Source organism: Cladophialophora bantiana (genome assembly GCF_000835475.1).
Source record: "Cladophialophora bantiana CBS 173.52 unplaced genomic scaffold supercont1.1, whole genome shotgun sequence".
In the NCBI taxonomy this organism is placed as follows: Eukaryota; Fungi; Ascomycota; class Eurotiomycetes; order Chaetothyriales; family Herpotrichiellaceae; genus Cladophialophora; species Cladophialophora bantiana.
The window spans coordinates 45,977-65,852 of record NW_015971575.1 but is presented as its reverse complement, the minus strand read 5'-3'; the positions used below and the strand labels follow the sequence as shown (position 1 = coordinate 65,852).

At 51.6% G+C, this 19,876-nt stretch overlaps 1 protein-coding gene across 1 annotated transcript; it reads right to left on the bottom strand.

The window, feature by feature from the left end:
• Positions 1-746: 746 nt before the first annotated feature.
• Positions 747-19,158, bottom strand: Z519_00016 (uncharacterized protein; the record flags this gene model as incomplete). Its single annotated transcript, XM_016757776.1, has 2 exons — positions 747-2,276; positions 2,329-19,158. The coding sequence occupies 2 exons, from the start codon at positions 19,156-19,158 to the stop codon at positions 747-749; spliced, it is 18,360 nt and encodes a 6,119-aa protein (XP_016625025.1).
• Positions 19,159-19,876: the final 718 nt, after the last annotated feature.

Below are 19,876 nucleotides of genomic sequence, written 5' to 3'. Positions count from 1 at the left end.
GGAGCAGCAAAGGATTGACGCCTGTTCCTCCTCTTTTTTCCTCCGCGGTGCTTTCTTTTCTTTTTGCCATCTGTAGGTGCTGTGGAGACGGTTGAGGGTCGAGCCTCGCTTTGGGCATGAGAAGCAGACGGTTGACCGGTTCTAGAGGCACTCATACTTTCGCGTGGCCGGGGAGGTTGGGAGGACTGGCCTCGATTTGGTGGTGGGAGAGGATGCATTCAACAAGTATGTGGTAAGCTGGATTGCGAGGGAGATATGGAGATAGAGGTAATCAAACGAGGATTCCAATGGGACCAGAACAGATGATGAACACATATGTTAACAATCATGTAAGAAGACAGACGACAAAGTGAATGTTGAATCTTATGTGTGAAGACGTTTGTTGTGGGAGGCGTTCACAAGTCAATGCTTGAACGATATACTCGGTACTCTTAGGCCATGACGTGGGTAACGACTTTTCTCAGGTGCAATTACTCGGGACTCCGCATGCGTTACCACTTCGAAAAGGAACGCTGTAGTCTCGTGACGTCTTCATCATTAACAACAACAACAATATACATACATTATCTAGTCATATAACGAGATTCGTGTCGTCGTCCATCAATTGCAAAGTTTCCATTCATGCCATGCCAGCAGAAAAGGGTCGCTTTTCAACAGGAACATCCCTCCAACGACAAACCAACAGCACCGTCGCAATGCAAATCAAAGCAGATTCCCGATAATACCAATCCGCCCCTTCCTTCCCATTAGAACATGTTCTCGTTCCCTTCAATCCCGCTCATAGCAAGACTATGCGTGCTCACAGCCCTCAAACTCTTTACATCGCTGCCACCGCTAGCGAGCCTTGTCGAGCCTTTGGCTCTTTTTCCCTTATCCGGTCTTGCAATCAATACCTGTGCAGGACATACCACGATCTCTTCATCTCCCACTCCATTGTCGTCCCCTTTCTTGACAACAAGCGGGAAGAGCACCATGCGAACTACGGCATGGTCACGCTCCAACTCCTCATTGCTTGTGGTTTCACCACTCCTTTCGTTCATCAGGCTTGCATTGAAATATACCTTCCGAGCCAGATCACCATTGGTATCGTACTCGGGTTGCAATGGCGGGAGCATGATGTATTCAGCGCGCTGGGTGCGCATCTCGATCGATAATTCCACCGCTGTGCGCATGACGTTGCGCAGTGATCCCACAATCTGCTCCTCTAAATGCTGTGGTGGAGGGAGGAAGCGCGACAGTGTCGAGAATATCTCAATAGCCACCGCTTCGGTGTCGCTTTCTCTTTGTGCTTTGAAACTTTCTCGTTTGGACAGCAACGTGAGTGTAAGTGCTCTCCATTGGTGTACCGCGCTCGATGGTCCCACTTCTCCAAGATTCTTCTCCAGTTGTTTCAGTTTCTGTCGTTGATCACGGTCCATACCAAAGAGGTATCTTGTGAAGACATATTCCCAGATCATCGTCATCACCACTGACATAAAGACATCTCGTCGCTTGACCCGGTCCGCCAGGTAGTCGTCCACATCGGAACCATCTAATATCGCATTGTCGAACCGGTCCACAATTTTCTCGTCTCGGACCTCGCTTGTGGTCCGACAAAGCTTCAGGTCGCTAAATTTGGAAAACCGTAGCACCCACCCTTGCACCTGTTGACACAACTTCTGGCACGCTTGATCGAAGTAGTCCTCGTCGTGGAAGACAACCACATCGTCTGCTCTCCTGGACAATATCTGAGATTGCAACTCCCTGATCTTCTCCCTTGCTGCTTCCAGATCCCCCCGAAGTCGTTGGATCTCTGCATTTTTCTCCGTTAATGCTGTGTCGATTTCATGTCTGACGATCGACTCCATCCCAGTTGACAGCTCGTTATGCCTAGATCGAAGTGTTTCCAATTCTTTTAAGGAGTCTTGCCAGTGTGATTGAGCCTCATCGTAGTCTTGCCTGAAACTAACCAAGCTTTGTTCGTGCTCTTTCTTTAATGATTCGTGTGTTGCGATCAGCGATGCAACCTCTTGCTTGAGACGTGCAATTTCTGCATCCCGCTCCTGAATCTGCGCATTGAAACCCACGGTAATATTTTCGGATCGATTGCGTTCGAAATGAGCTTGCTCGAGTTGTTGTTCCGTAACGATTTTTGCTTCGGCCAAGGCGCGGTTCTCACTTGCGAGCTGGTCTAACTTGGCCTCAAGATCCCTGATTTGATGCATGCTCTGTCGTTGTCGGATACTCGGAGGTCGTGTTGGTGATCTGGGACTGCCCGGGTATGAACCATACCCGTCCTGCGTTGGTGTTAGGATGAGGAGATACTGCGTTAGGCTGTGCGAAACTTACGTATACCTCTGCCATTTCCCTTTCATGAATAGCAGCTCTGCCGGCGTTCTGAGAATTGACGGGTCCTTGCGATGACCCGGACGCAAAGTTGGCAGGGTCGTACGGGGAGATTGAAGCGCTGCGCAGGTTGCGCAACGATGAGGTTCGGGACTTGCTTCTGCCAAGCGATTTAGCGCCAGGTACTGGCGAGTCACGTGATTGGATGCAGGCGGCCGCAAACGCTGCCGCTCCAGCAGCAGCCACTAAACCAGCTGAAGCAAGGCTGTCATTTTCAGCGGCATGTCGAGGCGTCAGAGAGGTAGGGGGATCGGAGAACGGATGCGCTTTTGAAGTCGGCTCGGTCGAGTCTTCATTGATTGCATTCAGTGGTGACTTACCCGGCGAATAGGGTCGATTGATGTTGCCGTAAGAGTGCGAATCAAATGCCGAGCGACTCACTGGTGCTGCAGCCGACCGATCAATAAGATTCGACGCAAGTTGGTCACTGTCTTCGTGGTGCGGCGAGATTTTGGCCTTCTGTTGCCTTAGCTCCTCTCGGCTATGATGGTGACCATGAATACTGGGGCTTCTCCGGAGAGGACTTGCCACAGGCTGAGGACTTCGGGTATAAACGTCCGTGTTGAGGGGAGAGGGCATCGCGGGAGAAGAATTGAATAAAACCGAGGATCTGTCCTTCGAAGTGGATTCGACGGGTGAAGGCCTTCTTCTCGGTGTCTCCAGACTAGCAGGCTGGTCGATGTTCTTCCTGCTCGTCACGACCTTAGATACATCCTCTGTCGAGCTTGTGGGTGATTGAGGTCGCGGTGGACGTAAGTTCATCTCCGTGTTGCTGTTCCTGAGACCGCCGAAGTCCCCGTGTTGAACCCCAGGACTTGGTATAAAGCCACTGTCCCTTTGAGATGTGAATTGGCCCGTGGACAATATCGGCGACTCGAACTGGACTCCGCTGTCTCGGTTCGAGTCTGCGTGGGCAAGGTTCGTAATAGGGCCAAGCTTAGTGAAAGACCACCCAGCAGATGGCTGCCAAGATGGTGACGGCGGCTTTGGCAGAGGTTCTCGTGTAGGCTCGTTTTCTCCAGCACCAAAGCCAAGTCCTGCTGCAACACCAAGAGCAGTATCCATGATATCATCGTGTTCAGGTGGAGGAGTGAGAGCGCGATCCCTTGGGAGATCTTCGGGCTCTTCTCCTGCCCATGCCGGAGGCGATCTTCTCCTCTTACGTCTTTCACGCGTGGTTGTACTCACGTCGGATAAGTCTTCGGCATTCCCTGGAAGCATTTCTGGTATATGCGAAATTTCCATGCCCTGTTCGGGAACAGATTCGTTGACTCCAGGTTCCCAAGTCTCCTCCATGCTGTCCTCCGTGCGGCCAAGCCCCATCTTTGTCGGCTCGATATCCTCAGTTCCGCTGACGACACTACTTTTCTTCTTCGCCTTATTTTTCTTGCTCTTTTTGCTTTTTGAAGTGTTTCTGGTAACGCCGAAATCAGTTTCATGGGGTCCTTTCCCAACATCCATGTTCTTAGAAGTAGCGATTGTAGCGGGTATAACAGCCTCTTCTTCGTTAGGTTCAGCAGCGGTCGATTCTTCTTCTGGCGTGATACTAATAGTGTCAAATACTTCTCGCTGACGGTCGGATGTTTCTGGGACCTCACTGGAGGTTGTCACAAGCCCTGCGTGTTCGTCTTTCTTGGGAAAATCGTCGGGGTCCCTTAACGAAGATCTTCGATCCTTTTCTGACTCGGCAACTGGCGTGACTCCAGGAAAATCGGATATCCTGGGCATATCCATTGCTCCGTCTGACGAAGCCTCTCCGATATTGAAGGTGGATTTCGCGGGATCAATGTTTATCTCACGTGGTAGGTCATGCTCTTTGCCCAGAGTGTGCCGATCAGGTGTCACTTCCGGCCGAGGGGATGGAACCGTCAATTCGTGAGTGTCCTCTGACCTGGGCCCTTCTGGTTCGGCAGTCGTTGCCCCAAGGACAATGTAGTTCTCAGAACGGACCGGTTCTTGCTCAACGACAGGGCTGGTTGGCTCCAGGGTCTCCCCGGTCTTCATCACCTCTGACTCTGCAGGCACCGCTAGGGTTTCGGGCTCTTTTTTAGCGTTGTATGTTCCCGACTCTCCAGTAAGTGCGGCACTTTCGAGATCTTCCCTAGACTCGGTCATTTCTGGCTCAGGGAGAGGTGCAGGAGTCGATATCCCGGAGGTATCTTCGGTTATCTGATCATCAGCCCCCATCCAAGCAAAAAATGACTTTTTCTTTTTGTCCTTTTTTATCTTTTTCTTGCTTGGCGTTTGCGCAGAGTAGTCAGCAGTGTCAGTTTCTGGCGCAGGGGCAGGGATAGGCATTTCTTCAGCTTTGACATAGTCCATAAGTTCTGGTGACGTGGTCCGTTGAATTGGTGTTTGCATAGCGGACGCGAATTCTTCATTAGATTTTGGTGTAGCCGTGCCCGGTGTCCAGTAGTCATCACTTGCTGCTAAGACTTTGCTGTTTTTGCCTTTCTTCTTCGACCTTTTGCTGGAGACCGCCCCTTCGATTTCGTGTTGTCTCGCATCAATTTTCGATTTACTCAAGGATTTGCTCTGGGCCCCAGGCGCATCATCTCGCCCTGTATCTATTTCATTCTCTGTTCTTGGTCTACCAACTCCACCGACCTCCGGCTCCTCTGCTGACGGCGACTTTCTCTTGCTCTTTTTCTTCTCTTTTTTCGACTTCGATGCGGATGATTCGGACGTGATAATCTCGGGCTCCTCCACCACAGGAATGGCCTCACGCATGTTGCCAGTCGTTCCATCTGGAATTCCAGATTGGAGTTCGGGGGTGGACGCGGTTTCGCCGCCGAGACTTGGCATATCGTGTTCGCCAACTGCATCTATCTCATCTGCGGCGGACGGGGAAGTCTGCATCACTTTTTGACCTTCTTTTGCCGGCCCTGAGGAAACGTCCCCCGTAGGCTCGACCACAGCGAGACACGTCTCGGCCACTTTCTCCACGGCTTCTCCAGCGACGTTGGGTTTCACTTCTAATTCCAGAGCCGCTTTGTCGATTAACTCTGCGGGAGCCTCTGTTTTCGGCCGAGCTTCGCTCGCTGTCTCCTCTTGGACTTTTCCGATACCATCTTGAACCGTCTGCCGTTGTTCGTTTACCTCGTCCCCGGCCGAGAGTGTCTTCCGCTTCTTCTTCTTGTCTTTCTTAGGCTTTGCGGCAGAAGTGATCATTCCCTCATCGGTGACTGTGTCACTCATTGATGCCGCAGTTGGAGGCTGATCTAGAGAATTGATCACTGCAGGTTCAGGGACAAGTTCGGTTTCCGCTTCTTCCACCTTGGCCTCAGGTCCTCCATTTTCGGTTTGTTGAGACTCGGTAATGGGCTCCTCATATGTGGCCCGACGATTCTTCTTATTCTTCTCGGGTTGCGGAGACCAGGTCCCGTCTTCTGCTATGTCCTCAATCTGCAGATTCACGTCTGGTATTGCGCTTGGAACCCTTGAGGTAGATATCGTTTCAGCCTCATGATGCTTGTCGTGAAGTGATGTTGGGGCATCTGCCTGCAATGGTCCCTGAAACTGCGGCTTCTCATCCTCCGGAGGCATCGCGGTAGCTGCGGGAGCAAGCTCTTCGAAGTGCAACCCTGCGTCTGTCGTTGCTAGTGGCGTCTCCAGGAGATTTTCTTTTGCGATTCCCGCCGGCTTGTTTTCGATCGCCAATAGGGTGTCTGGCGTTGACGATTCTTCACCATGTGCCTGCTGGGTTTCCACTAATGTCGGCGCTTCTTCAACGCGATCGGTGATGATACTTATTCCACAATCCTCAGAAGCTCCTGGAGAGTCAATAACAACAGTGGCAACATCAGCCCTACTCTCTTTTGGGAGGGGTGTGGTGGTGGGCACATGTGCAACAATCCGGTCAATTGACTGAAGCTTCTGGCTGTCACTCTCTTCAATACCAGCGGATGGCAGAGTAAGAGAATCCTCAGCTTTAGTTGCCTCAGGTTCTCGGTTCTCGGTAACTGTATGGTCCTTCGCGGGCGCAGCCTCGACCAACGTCTCAGTTTGTCGTCCAGCATCATCAATGGATTTCGACTCAGTACTGATAGGGTTAAAATTAGGACGACGGGCCTCTCCTGGACTATCTGGTTGTACGGAGGTTACAATGTCTTCCTGTGCTGTCGCGAATAAAGCCTTTTCCTTGGAATGTTCACATTCGGTAATGAAGGTTGGATTGGCTGATGCTTCCGCTGAAACCGTTGGTTCCGCAATGTCCGCAAAGGTCGACTGTCGCTTCTTCTTTTTGTTACCCTTGGTGAGGTCCCAATCCTCTATTTCAGACTGCGTCTGGCAGGCCATCGTTTCCACCACTTCAGGTTCTTTGAGAGGAGCTTGTGGCACTGCTTCGTTTGGGCGTTCTATATGCGCAGACTCAACTTCTGGCATGCTAGGCACTGATTCAGCGAAGCTGGTGTCCAAGGTAACTGGTCGACTTTTCCTTTTACTATTCTTTGAGTTGGATTTCTGTGAGGTTGACCACTCTCTTTCGATATCAGGCTGCGTAGCTTCAGGAGCGGCACGGGAGGAACCATCATTTTCCATTAGTGTCTCGGACGCTTCATTTCCTTCGGCCTCCTTGGAGGCAGATCGACGGGCCTTCTTCTTTTCTTTCTTCGCTTTCTTGTGGGAAATGCCCGATTTTCCAGACATCTGATCCACGGAAGCCGTCTCTGACGGTCTGAAAATCGTCAGATCTTCTTCCGGAGGAACTACGAGTGGTCCTGTCATTTCGGACACATCCCTATCACGAATGCTCAGAAGTTCGGATTCCCCTTGCGGCAGCAGTTCGACGTTGGAATTATTATGCTCAGAGACACCTTGTGTTTTGCCTAATTCTTCCACCCTTTCAGCTGCCTGAGGTTGGCTGTCGAGCTCTTTCAACTGACTTTGGATTACTTCTTCCGTCGAGGCATCGGGAACCCTTTCTTCTGCATCCGCGAAAGTGAATAATTGGTGCTCTGCAGCTCCAGACGTTGCCTGATTTTCTGAAAGGCCTGATATGTTTTCTCCGACTTCATTCTCAACGCCGCTTTCAATATATCGAGCTTCATCTGGCCCGACCTGTTCGCCATCCCTAGGTAGACCGGTTTCGTCCAATGTCAATTTGCGGCTCCGCTTTTTGTTCTTTTTGTTCTTGCCTGGGGGAGCCCGCACTTCTTCAGCTTGATCTCCGGGCGTGGTAAGGCCGTTCTCCACACTGAGGTCTTCAGACGCTCCCGGGATTCCTGATTCATTAACGTTGCAAGGTTGAGCGACATTGTTTGTTGTTGACCGAGAGGCTTCTTCAGTCGGGGCCCCAAGAACTGGCTTAGGACTCACAAATTCAATGTTGGACTGTCTTTTTTTCTTTTTCTTGTCCTTCTTTGACTTTGTAGGCACGGATATCGTGTTCTCTTCCTGAATATTTTCAGACTCTCCTTCCACAAGTGGTATATCAAACTCGGGTGGAACAGTCTCCTGGCCAGATTCCGTGACCTGTTCTAGAGCAGGTTCCAATCCCTCTGCCATTGTCTGGATTGTTGGAGACTCGGTCACACTTTTCGAGTCAATGGTCGATTTGCCACTAGAGCTCCCTACAGTCTCTAATGGGAGCAGATCAGTAGCACGAGTCGATTGCTGCTTCTTCTTTTTGTCTCCCTTTGACGTCATAGACATTGATGCTAGGTCTTCGGCCTCTTTACCTTTAATTATAGCTGTAGTACCCTGGACGTCTACTTCGGGTAAGGTGGACTTTTCATAGATTGGTTCTGGTTCATTCGTCACCTCGTATTTGTCACTTGCTGGAGGTTCAGGTTGGATCGATTCAGCTGTGAGGGTTGATTGCCGTTTGGTTTTCTTGTTTTTCCTCTCTTCCTTGGACCGCTTCGATGGAAGGCCTAAATCTTCCTCTGTCATCGGCTCCAAGTTACCAGCAACCGCCGTTAGTTCGGCGCTGGCAGTAGGCTCAATAGTAACCTCGCTGCTAGCCTCAGCTCCAACTTCATCACTGGTCTCGACAGAAGTATATGCCGTTCCAGCAATAGCTTCAACAATTGGCTCCGTCGTCGGCCCATCAGAATTGGTACAAGGAGCTTCAATCGTAGCTTCTCTTGTCGGCTCAGTAGTTGGTTCAGTAGCGACTTCCCTGGCGGTTTCCATGATAAGCTTAAGAACAGGCTCGATAGTAGATTCAGTAGCAGGCTCTCGGGCAGTTTCTGCAAAAGGTCCTACAGAAGGCTCAGGACCACGCTCAGTAGTATGCTCCGCAGCAAGTTCAGGAGTAAGCTCGGGACCAGGTTCAGTGGTAGGTTCAATGGCCGGTTCGGGGGTAGGCTCAGGGCCAGACTTGGTATTAGGCTCAGTTGCCACTTCAGGAGTAGATTCTGTAGTAAGCTCAGGAGCAGGACCTGTAGTAAGCTCAGCAGTAGGGTCGGCAGCTGGCTCGGGAGCAGACTCTATAGCAGATTCTGTAGTGGGCTTAGTAGTAGGTTCGGTGTCTAACTCAGGAGCGAGTTCCGCGGCAGGTTCAGCTGAAGGGTCGGTAGCCGGTTCAGGAGTAGGCTCTCCTGCAAGCTGGGGAGTAAGCCCAGCAGCAGCCTCAATAGGCGCCTTAGCAGAAGATTCGAGGGCTGCTATCTCTGTAGGCGGAATGGTAGCCACCGGAAACTCAGCAGTATGAATCTCAGCGCTCGGAGTTCCAATGACTGATGCCTTAGCAACAGTCTTGGCAGCGGAAGAGCCGTAGACCTCAGCTTCAGCCTCTGTAGTGTCAACGGACCGTGAAGCCTCATCGAGCAACTTGTCAAGGACAGATTCTGAGGCAGAAGGCATTGTTTTCTCGGTATCAGACGATATTTGGGGGCCGGAATTGTATTCAACGGCCAAGTCTCCAGGTTCGAAAACAATATCGTTCTTCTCCACAATTTCTGTAGGAAGGACTGTGACTGATTGCGGCTGGACGGCGCGTGCTCTCTGTCCTTCAACATCTGAACTACCTTTGACGTCTGTAAGTCGCAGATCTTCGACCGCTTTCCTGTTTCCTTCCAAAAGCGTAGTAATACCTGCACCTTCAACTTGGTCCTGGGTAAGCTCTGGGAAGTGCTTATCGTTATCAACTCCAATGATCTCGGACGTGCCAACGACATCATCAATCATGATCTGACGCTTCTTTTTGTCCTTCTTGAGTTTCTTGGATTTCTTCTTGGAGCCGGAGCCGTCACGAATTGCTTGAGCCTCTTTAGTACGAGCCGAAGTCGCCTCGTGCTGGACATCAGCAATTTCTTGGGCTATTAACTCTTCAACAGAGGTTTCTTCAATAGGACCTTGAGACTGTACTGGACTCTGGTCATGTTCTGAAACTGCTCGAAGCTCTTCGGTGTGATCTGCTCCGGCAACTTCTGGTGGTGTTAATGCGGCGATCTGCGGTTTGTTGGATACTTGCTCCCCTTCAACGGTAATAGGAATGGCTTCGAACTCCAGCCCCAGGTGTGTCGCAGGTTCTTCATCTTGTACTACACCAACCTTGGGTATAGGTTCCGTGGATGCGTCTACGGTTTCGAAGTCTTCTTTGACCCTTTCCCTAGAAGAGACTGTTCCTACTGGCACAGTTAGATCTGTTGGCGTTTCAGGAGACCTCTCCGCTTCTGATTCCTCTGCCGGTGCACCAGGATTTTCTTCGGGAGGCTGTTGCTTTGTAAGTAAATCTTCTGCTCTAGGCGAGTCCAGAGCGGTGGTGACATCCAACGCCGAATCATTCGACTTGTCATTCTGCGGAGGATTGTTGAGTTGTGTATCTCCTGACTCGGTGCCTTGCGGTGTTTCGTCTTCGGCAACTTCTGGAGCAGCTATGGGAAGTGAGGGATCAATCAAACCAACTGCCGAAGTCAGATCAACCGATCGCGGTGCTGATGATCCTAGAGACGCTTGAGATTCCTCGATAGCTACTGGCTCTTGCACCTCTTGCTCTGTGAATGTGGCAACTCTGGTCTGACTTGACACATCGGCTGCTTCGTCTGTGCGTAGTTGAGGTTCTGAGGGAAGCGCGGCTACGGCGGGTGGTTGAGATGTTGACCCAGTCGTTTCTTCTATCACCACAGGAACACTCTTTTTCTTCTTGGACTTTTTCCTTTTGCCTGGCTTTGAGCCCATCTCTTGCAGATCTTCTGACTCTTGTTGAGCGGGTTCTGCATAAGTAATGGCAATCTCTGGTTCGTCATGAATATCTGGTGTCGGCAGAGCGTGTTCATTCGAAGGGGGCATCGCACCGGGCTGTTGCTGAACAGCAGGCTCAGTAACTTGGGCAGCCCCGCCAGGCCTGGTCTGCTCCACGCCAGTTTCAGCCTCATCCCAATTGTACGTTTGACGCTGTTTCCTCTTTTCCTTCTTTCCCTTCTTTGATTTCTTCGAACCAGGCACACTGCTATCGTCTTCGGGCATAGAGGATGAAGGGACCTCGCCACCTTCAACACCAGCCGCCATGTGAATAGTTGATTCCGTTTTGATTCCACTGGGTGGCGTTTCTGACCCGCTGGGCTTGATTTCGAAATCATTACCAAATGGATTTGGAGGTTCCTCAACCGGAGTAGTCTCTGCAATGCCATCTTCGTACGAAATCGGCTCCGTTGTCTTGACGTCTTGCCGCTCCTCAGTTGCAGATTGAAGATCCTGATCAACCTCTGCAGGCTTGAAATCCGGTTCCAGCAAGCTATTCCGCATTGCCGCTTTCTTTCCTTTCTTCTCTTTGCGTTTATCTCTCTTGGAACGTCCGGTATCGGTTTCCCTTTCAATCGGTCCTGAGCCTTGCTCGGCCAAAGGGCCAGGGGGATCGCCTTCCTCTCGGATGGTGGACAAATTTGTCCCTCCAGTATCAGGAATCTCTGGTTGAAATGCTTGATAAGCTGCTTCAACAGTTGCACCTTCAGTCAAGCCCCGAGCTTCCATGGCTTGCTTGAACGCCTCTTCTAAAGGATCTAGGCTTGGTTGTGCGGTATCTGAAATAATCTCCTGGGTTTCAGAATGTCGTTCATCTTCTGCAAGGGATCGCTCTGCCATTGCCTGACCGGACGGTACATGCTCCTCAATGTTGACAGAGGGTACGGCTTCTAGCTCTGCAGGTGTTTCGGGCTCTTGTTTTAGCGTAACTTGTGTTGGCTGTGTGTCTGGTGCATCCTCAAAAATCTCCTCGGATCCAGAAGCAAGGTCATCGGCAACAACATGCATGTCTAAGGCAGACGGAGCCCCGGACTCTTCGGTATCCTGAATATCGACATCGACATAATCTTGCTCCCTGCTCCCTTGCGACGTAGGCGGGAAGACTTCGTTAAAGGCCAAAAGAGCATTGTCCTCATTTTTGTCTCCTCCATCCTCTGACTTTTCCAGGTCATCACTAGATCCCAGTGCTACATCTTCGACGCCTTCCATTTGAAGCCCCACATCATCTGATAAATCTCCGACGTGTTCGGCATGCTCATCGAGACCCTGTTTAGTATGGAAAGGCTCATCTGCAGTTGCTGGCATATGGAAATTTGCCTCGTGGCCCTCGATGAGTTCCTCTTCAGACTCTTTTACTTTTTCGGGATTGGTTAAGGTTGATTCTGCGGCGTTACCTGGGTCAGATAGACAACCATCCATCGGCTTCGTCAAAGCGATTCCTTCCATAGTCGATGGCAATACGGATTCGCCGGCAGGCGGTTTCTTTGGCTCCTCAGTGTTGACCGTGGTAGTTTCTTCGGCTTTCTTTTCAGGGTCAAAGTTACGTTGACGAATCTCCGCGAAGACGTTTTGCCAAGCGTCAATGGCCACGGCCGCTTCACTAGGGACCTGCGACTCCAGGTCCCGACGTAAATCAACAGCTGTTTGGATTGATTCTTCCTGTGTCGGCTGTTGTGAGCTCGCAGGATCGCCATCTTTCTCGATATTTATTGCTTCACGTTCAGGCTCTGCCTTAGCCGCTGTGAACTCCTCTGCAGAGAATTGTGACTTCCTTGGCGTTTCCACTTGTTTCGTCGTGATATCCTCTGGGGATTCTTTGAGCACTTGATGGGCGGCGGCAGCAGCCGTGGCGGACGTAATGAGAGCTCCAGCCGCTGCGGCAGCAAATCCGTCTTGCCCCGCGACTGATGTTAATCTCGTGATCGAAGCGCTCCTTCTACCCCGGCTGTGACTTCGCGATCCTGTCGGAGATAGACTCCTGCTTCGTGCACTCATGTAATCCTGTTCCAGCTCCGAACTTGCGACACTAGGGAGAGGGCTTTGAGGTCCAACTTCCTCGTCCACAGGGGCTACGTCGTGAATGAGAGCCGGATCTTGGAGCAACTCGCTTGGTGAATGGAATTCATATTTCGGTTTGGGCTTCTTTTCTTGTTCACGAGCTTTCTGTGCATCGCCGGGCACTGGCGTGGCCGATCGAGAATCTAGATAGTCTGGGGATTCTCGCCTTTTCTCGTTGTCATGCCAATACGAGTAGCTGTGTCGTCTGCCACGGTCGCGGAACATTTCGGCACTGATGCGTGACGGAGTAACAGGATCAGGCAGGCCTTGAAACTGGGCTTCAGCTCGAAGATCTTCCATAGATGGATGTGCCGAGCTGGTTTTGCTGGATGGCAACGATGGATATTCTTCAGCAAGCTCGGATGTCGCTGTTTTCGCGAAATTTTGTCTCTCCACAAGATACAGCGGCCGGAATTCTTTGCTGGATCGGAACTCCGTCGACTTTGGTCGTCCTTGACGAGTTCGAGGGGTGGTCAGTGGCGAGCTTGGTGACATGACTGGTGAGCTCATGGAGAAGCGTGGGTTAGTCGGAGACATAGGGGGCCGTCGGAAATGTAGGGGGACGGCGGTTGGGGAGCTAGAAACCATTGGGCTAGAAGGGATATCACTTGTTCGTATAGCAGAAAGGCGTCGACAGGCGGTAAAGTGGGAGACACTGGGTGAAGAATCTGCCTCAGGGTTCTCCACTTCCTCGTCAACACCAGGAGGTGACTTGTTAGGCATAATTCCAAGTTGATCACCTTCCATCGAAGGTGCAGGTGGTGCGTCAACATGATCAGCTTCCGGAGGGATGACGGTACCTCCGGTATGGACATTAGTTGCAGTTGCAGACCGTGAAGATGGTTGTCTCTCGGATACTGGCCCCAAGACACCATCAGTACCCATTGGCGTATCCGTGACCATTGGTTGTGGCATTTCGGGGCGACTCCCTAAAAAAGACTCTTGGTATACAGTGTCCTTGATGGGTGTTTCAGCGGTCTCTTCAGCAGAAACGAATCCGTCGTCGACAGTTTGATTATCGGAGACTGTTCTCTGATCAATGTGTCCGGTTTGACGATCCCAGCCTCGTCTGCTGCCTCCGGATGGTTCAGAGACAGCAGAGGTGACATCGTCTAATTCTTCTCTGTCCTTGGACCTGCGTTTCCTTCGAGACTCGGACTTATCGTATCGCTCTCGATCTGCTTGACTGTCCGACTTCGAAGATTTCGAGCTCTTCTTGCTAGACGTACTGACATCGCTCTTGTTGCTGGAGAACAGGCTGCTGAACAAGCCACCAAATTCCCTCTTTGTTTTTGAGTCAGTCGTGCTGCTCGTGACAAAGCGGTTATCACCATCATGGTGTCCATCTGAGTCTCTACGGTGTTTACCTCGCAACTCCTTCTCCTCATCTTTCTTGCTCCGACCAGTGGTTGTCTCTTTGTCAAGATTGCCATTGCTGTGCCTTGAGCTTCGTCCAGACTTCTTCTTTTCGTTGAGGTCATCGTCGGTACGAGCTCTTCGAAGCGGTGCGATGTCTACGTCGTCATCCGGTCCCCTATCCTTAGATTTTTGGGATGCCTTCACGCCGACATCGCTCTTGGGACCGGATTTCGAGCTCTTAGCTTTCTCCCGTAAACGTTCCCATTCCTCGGGATCTGAGTGATATCCCCCCCTTGAACCTGACCGTGAACGCTGCGACTTTGAATCATTAAACGTACTCGGCTTCCTTGGTCTCGAAGGCTGCTCTTTAACTCTGCTTACTGATCCAATTCCATCCTTTGCGGTGTTGTCCTTCATTACCTGGTCTGCTGCTAGGAGGATAGATGCGCCTAGCCCCAGCCCTAAGGCAGAGGAGCCAGATGCACTGTTGTTATCCACGAGGTCAGGTTTACTGTCGGTGGCGGGTAATGGATGCTGAGAAATGTCTTCTGAAGGGCCTGGAGGAGTTTGCTGTGATGGAGGTGGCTTAAACGCATCCACAAAAGAACTGGGACGCTCTGGACGACGTCGGTCACTCTTGCTCATCCTCACACCGCTAGACGTGTTCTCGTTGTCGTGCAAGTCCTGTTCGGTTCGCTCGTCTCTATTCTCCAAGGCGAGGATGGTTTGTGACTTGGTATCGTGTTGGACTGTCGCGGGATAACCCGCAATAATGCCCAAATCGCTCACCGTTTCTGCGAAAGGGTTTTGATAGAATGTTTGAGTTCGAATAGTCTGATCGGGTTTGGGTGAGAACGAATCCCCGAGCTGCTCTTCAGGCCCAGGGTTAATCAGGGATGCAGTGCTATCTTGAGCGTTGGATTCATCCTTGATAACGTTTCGAGTCGTCGTCCCTGAAGAACCGTCATTTCGCTGACGTTCCAGAAGTCCCTTGGCGATTTCGTCGGCTTCTTTGTCGTCAACGGTCCAAGCTCGGCTTATCTGAGGTCTGTCATCAACATAGGACGCTTGCTTCTCGAGTTTCTCTGCTTCCTTCTCATCTAGTGTCCACGCCCGACCTACACTTGGTCGGCGTTCCCTTTCTCCGGGACCGGAGATTGGCTCTTCAGTAACCTCTTTTGGAGAGGGGACGTCTGCAGGGTTATCACCCTGTATATGTGGCTCTGGGCCATAATCTGATCGCTCATATTCTGGAGTCTCAACTTGGTAAATATACGTGTCATGGTCGCCCCATGTCACCTTGGACTCCTTCCTTTCAAGTGGTTCGCTAATATCCTCCTGTGACTCTTTCGATTTGGGCTCAATGACGGGTGTTTCGTCGCCCTTGATGCTGTGAACCCGGCTGCCAGGCGGCGTGGGTTCAATCAGTCCGAGAATTGGGACAGGCCAGGGGTATAGCAAGGGATCATCATCCAATTCTAGACCAAACTGTCGATATGTAAAAGGGTCGAAAGGATGTGAGCTGCTAGGTTTGGGCGCTCCGGGAACGATTTCAACCACAGTTGCTCCAAAGTCGTCTCGATGCTCGGCCTTGTCGTTGTTTTCTTTGAGATGTTCTTTGAGTTCTGCGGGAACGAAGAAAGTACTATAGTCGTCGTGATGAACTGGTGATGATGTTGACCTGACACGTTGAGCAGTCGTTCTTGCTATTCTTTCCTGCAGCGTCTCGGGAGGCGGTGAAGGGTCCTTTTCTCTCGTCTTCTTCAAACTCGACTTTCGGGTAGGTGTTGCATCTTCGCGAGACCCGCTTTTCTTGTCTTTACTAGCAAGTGAATCTGCAGCCACAACTATTGCTGAACCGATGACAGCACCTTCAACAATTTTTTTTAGGCCTGACTCCTTCCGCTTTCGTTCTTCAGCTTTTTGGTGCTCTTGGTAGAGTTTCTCCAATTCACGGTTAATTTCAGCGACTCGTTTATCGGTGTCGAGGGGGTTTCCACTAGCTTCAGACGAATTCCTGGGCCTTGATCCTGTCTGGTCACGTAAAGGCTCGACTGGCTTTCGGGTGGTCTCCATCAAGACGGCAGCATCAGCGGACGTTCTTCGATTGTTCTCGCCCGAAGTGCCTCTCCACCTCCTGTCCCAGTTATTGGCGTGTCCTTCATTCTCGAGCTGCTCGTCGCTTAAGTTGAAATTAACGCCGGGTCTCGAGCCTTGAGAAGGCAACTTGGCCTGGTTTGAATCTTGTCTCAACTGTGGGACAGGGCTTGGTTCTCTCTGCGCCCTGGCTCTAGTCTCTTCCTCAGCCTGGATGCCTTCTAAAATATTGTGGTTGATGAAAGGTGCGACGGGGACAGTTGGTTGAGGTTGCCGCAGGGGAACAGAAGTTGAGGACACTCTGGTAGCCCGGGAAGAAGCACCCTTCGATGGTGGATCAGATATTGGTCGAGGATCCAATTCCTGCATCGGATCTAGCAACCCGTGAGTGGGTGGATGATTTGATTCCTGCGACACTGCATTAGACGCGATCCAGCCACCCAGAGGGCCTCCTACACCCGCTACGGCAGCCGTTTCGACCGTTGACCTGGGAAAGGAGGATCCGCGGCCAAAGTTTTGTTGTCCCAAGCTGTTCTGGTATTGTCTCTGCTCCTCCTCCCTGAAATTGTAGTCCGACATTGTCGCTAGGCCACCTTGAGAGAGGCGTTCGCGGCTCTGGGCAGCGGACAATCCTCCACCGTATGCCAATGCTGTATCCACACTGGTTTCAGAGTCAACTTCACCATCTATATCATACCATTCATCGTCGCGTCCGCAGGAATTTTGGTGGTCGGCCAGGGAACTTCGACGTCCATTTCCAAGTCTGACGCCTGGACCTGTATGCTTGTCAGCGTCTGTGTTTCGCCTACCTTTTGAATCCCTTCGACCGGCTTCGTCAGCAAGAGCAACACCGGTATCAACTAGGTCTTTCATCGCAGTGACAGAGTTGTCTCGATCCTGCCTGCCGTATCTTTCTCGAAGTCGCTTCTTAGAGACCTTTCTGCGAATGGTACCCTCTCCAAATCGTAGATCTGCGTCGGACGAGGAACTCGAGGCATTTGAGAAACTGAACAGGCCCTTTGGTTTTTTGCCCTTCCTTGTATTGGCCGAAGGGCTCGTGAAGAAGCCCATCAGACCACCTGGCCCATCGTTCGTCGTCGAGAGATCGACGTATGAATGCATCGGAGATACCCGTTTCGAGAAATATTTCCTCTTTGAACTGGGTGATCGACTCCTGCTTTGACTTCGCCGCCGGGATTTCCGGCCAAGTGTTGCAGCACCAGCAGCAAGCCCAGCGGCACCAACACCAGCACTCAATGCTGCGCCGCGAGAGATCCTGTGATTAGATGAGGTTGATGACGACGAGCTTGACCGGCGATTGCGACGTCCTTCTTTTGCAGAAGATATTTTGCCCCTCCCGGCCCTGTGGCGGCTATGCTGTCTTTCAAATTGTCCATCTTGGTATCGCTGAAATTTCTGCTCTTCTTGAAAACTGACTCGACTCTGGTTCACAGGACGGCCTGATTTCACAGAGTCTGTGTCATCAAAGCCATGCTTCTGATTCACCACTGCTTCCCCGAGTGTCGCCGCCGCGTAGCCAGTCAAGCCTCCAGCTATCACCTTCTTCTTGGCAGATGAGTGTCGCCGAAGATCTTCATCCGAACTACGTCTATATGGCTTGTCCACTCGAGTCGTACTCCCATAGCGGCTTCCAGGGGAGGGTCTCCGTCGGCGATAGTCATGTCTGCGGGGCGCATCGGCGGGCGAGCTCATGGGGTCGAAGCAATACTTGCATACACCGATTGTCTCAGTGTATTCCTCAAATCGAGCCACTGCATCAGGATCTCGCCACCAGTCGATGAACCGCCCGAACAGTCCCTGATGCTTATGTCGGTGGGCGTGATGCGTCTGGGTACCTTGCGACAGGGCATATCCGCTGGTTAATCCACCCATATTGGTTGACGGTTGATGCTGGCTGAACGAGTGCTGATGGTGAGAATGGCCAGAAATGTAGGCGCCAGTTGCTGCTCCGGCAAGAGCAGCTGAGCCGCCATACAAAGCTGCATTTGAATGTTGCAGTGAGCCTCCCATACGAGAAGGGGCAGAATATGGGGTTGATGTATTTTGCGATCCGTGAGGGGGTCTGTTGGGCGTTTGGTATGCACTGGTTGATATCCCTCCGCCTCCGCCAGCGTAATATTCTGCGGCTGCGCCGATCGCTACAGAGCCTGAAGCTGGAAAGGAGCTGACTGTATCAGGAGCGAGCCCGAGCAGTTGTGCATGATTCCCTTGAGGGGTAGGGCTTGCCCTAGGGCTGACCCCATAGTGGCTAAGCTTGGGAGGTTTGTTGAATCCTGAGGTTGGCTTCTGAGGAGGCTTGGGAGGTGTCGTCTGTGGTCCAATGTCGCCGCCATAGTTGGCATTACTGAAATAGCTGGCAGCAGCACCGACTTGGCCCATGCTACTCGGCTCAGGCGGAGGTTTGGCTTCAATCGTCGGTTCCAGGAGGTGGGCCTGTTCTGCGCTGGTGACAATATTTGGAGCATTGGGGCGAACACCAGGTTGAAATGCCACTGATTCCCCGTTGTCACCATAATACTCTGCGGCTAGCCCAGGTGGTCGGTACGGCTGAGAATAGGTGGATGGAAACTCTCCAGGAAACTGGTTCTGAGGTAGAGAAGCACAATCATTCCGGTGACTGCGAGGACCATCCTTCGCATTTATCTTATTGGACTTGTGAGAGTCGCGAGGATTGTCTTCTTTCCTTGATCTCCGTGAATCGTTGTCTGCTTTATCCCCACGACTCCTCTCGTAGTTTGCACTCCTGTCGGTCTTGCTTGACCGCCGCCTTGTGTCATTCGGTTCAGGCTCTATTCTCGAATCATTTCGATAATCGTTTCGGGATCGATCAGATATCTGTGATGGTTCGTCGGTGATTGTTGTCGCATAAGTGGCGTCGCGATCCTCATGTTGGTCGCCCCGGCTGGGCTTGCGGCGTGAAGAGGAAGTGGTCATCGCATCTGCACCGGAACGTGCTTTGGAAGGGTCTTGATCATCATGTCTCGGTCGCTCGGACCTTGAAGATGCTTCTGAGCCGGCTCGGTGCCGGCCTGAGCTGGATTTTCTCATGGCACATCAGACGAAATTGGTGAGGCGTCAAGGCATACTCGATATGCGGATTCGGCCCGATGAAGTGGAAGAGATGAGGGCTCTCGTAAATATTTGTATCATTCCTCCAACTGGCGTGATGTCGATATTCGTTGATGATGAAGAGAAGATGGCTATCCTGCGTAAATGAATAAAAAGGCAGGACGGCGTGCTGCGCTGGCAGCTGCGATGATCGAATTGTCTTTCGCGTTCTGCAAGTGCAGGTGCTACGAGATTTGAGTGGCTGGGCCTGGCATGTTGGCGATGCAGCCTGGGTGGCCTGTAACCCGAACTCCGAGAGCCTAGGAAATCGCCAAAATGATCAGGGCTCGCCTAGCTAGTCGATGATTTTTGGCACGGTACCGAGTAATCTATCCAGAACTTCATCTAGGGATTCACGCCGTTAAGCTCAAGCAAAGGTTTAGATGACTCTACGGACCACAGCCCATTTCGAGTTGTATATAGGTACCTAGCTCGCTAGGTAATAGTTACTGAGCATCGACTTACATGTTAGCTATCTCAGCACAGCCAAACTTTGCTTGGTCCACAACCATCCAACCAGGAGTCCCGCGGCTCTTGCCCATAAGCTCTCTTCGCCAGCTTCAGCTGGACAAGGGGCGAGGGACATCGGAAGCTCCCACACTGATTGGCACCATGGATATCGAAGGGTTTAGGCGCACTTCGCTCGTCCATCGACTGA